At 38.7% G+C, this 1,235-nt stretch overlaps 1 protein-coding gene across 1 annotated transcript; it reads left to right on the top strand.

Moving 5' to 3' along the window:
* The first annotated feature begins 208 nt into the window (after positions 1-208).
* LOC136071219 (UPF0481 protein At3g47200-like) lies at positions 209-934 on the top strand. The gene has a single exon (XM_065782259.1). The coding sequence runs from the start codon at positions 209-211 to the stop codon at positions 932-934; it is 726 nt and encodes a 241-aa protein (XP_065638331.1).
* Positions 935-1,235: the final 301 nt, after the last annotated feature.

Here is a 1,235-nt window from a genome sequence, read left to right as displayed (position 1 = left end):
TCCGGTCCGTCCACACGAGATCCGTCCACTGGAGGCCCGTGCAAATGACGGGCTCGCCCATCCTGACGTCCGCGGACAATATTCGGCCCGTTCAATCACAAAAGGCATCCTAGCGTGTATTTTCTCCCTTTTAGTAAATAAAGACGCCTACACTCCAAAGCTAATATCAATAGGCCCTCTTCACCATGGAGAATATGAACTGCATGCCATGGAAATGCTGAAACTAAGACATCTAAAGGAATTTTGTTATCGGACTGGGACATGCCACAAGGATATTGCAAGCACCATTGAAGCAAATGAACTAAAGATTCGTCGATGTTATGATGAGAATTTTGATATCAGCAGCGAAGATTTTGTGAATATGGTTGTATTGGATTCAATCTTTATTATTGAGCTCTTCTTGAGGTCTGCTGCAATTGATGCGCTCTTCAGGACTGCTATGTGTGGAGAAGATGAAAGTGATACGAGTGAAGATATAAGCATTGCAAGAGGAGAACATAAAAAAGATTGTATATCATGTAAACCATTGCTAAGGAAGCACATAGCGCAAGACTTGTTATTACTAGAGAATCAGCTTCCATTTTTCATTATCGACAAGTTACACTCAGCATTTTCTAAGTCTGAACAAAACAAATATTTTTCCTTCCTTAAGCTTTCCTGTAATTTCCTTTTTCCCGTACCCAAGAATGACACAGTATTCGTTGATAAGAAGAAAGTGAAGCATTTCACTGATTTGATGAGATATCTCTTCTACCCATCCAAGGTTTTTATTGGAGTTGATGACGTTCTTATTGAAAATCTACCTAATGCAACAAAGCTGGATGATGCAGGAATGATATTCAGAAAGGCTAAAAATGGAACCTTACTTGACATAGAATTCAAGAAGAGTATCCTCATTGACACATTTCCTTGCTTAACTTGCTCATGGCTCTAGCATTGCTTGCCATTCTTGAAATACATTCAGTGCTTGGTGGATATGCAAACTTTCTCAAAAGTCATGCTTTGAGGTATATGATGAAACTGAAGGGATTTTCCTAAACATCATGGCCCTGGAGCAGTGTCATTATCCATTTGAAGCTTAAATATGCAATTATATTGTGCTATTGGATTATCTTATCAAAAATAGAGATGATGTAGAGTTTCTTGTTGACAAAGGAATTATCGTGAACAGGTTAGGTAGCAATAAAGCAGTTGCTACTATGGTTAATAGACATGCCCTTGAAATTACGGGAAAA

Source organism: Quercus suber, unplaced genomic scaffold (genome assembly GCF_002906115.3).
Source record: "Quercus suber isolate HL8 unplaced genomic scaffold, Cork oak 2.0 scaffold_15, whole genome shotgun sequence".
Classification (NCBI taxonomy): Eukaryota; Viridiplantae; Streptophyta; class Magnoliopsida; order Fagales; family Fagaceae; genus Quercus; species Quercus suber.
The sequence above is the reverse complement of the archived record's forward strand: the minus strand, read 5'-3'. Positions and strand labels throughout refer to the sequence as shown.

Excerpts from the sequence above, each read along its gene's own strand:
- LOC136071219 (XM_065782259.1), top strand. The coding sequence starts at position 209 with ATGGAAATGCTGAAACTAAGACATCTAAAGGAATTTTGTTATCGGACT.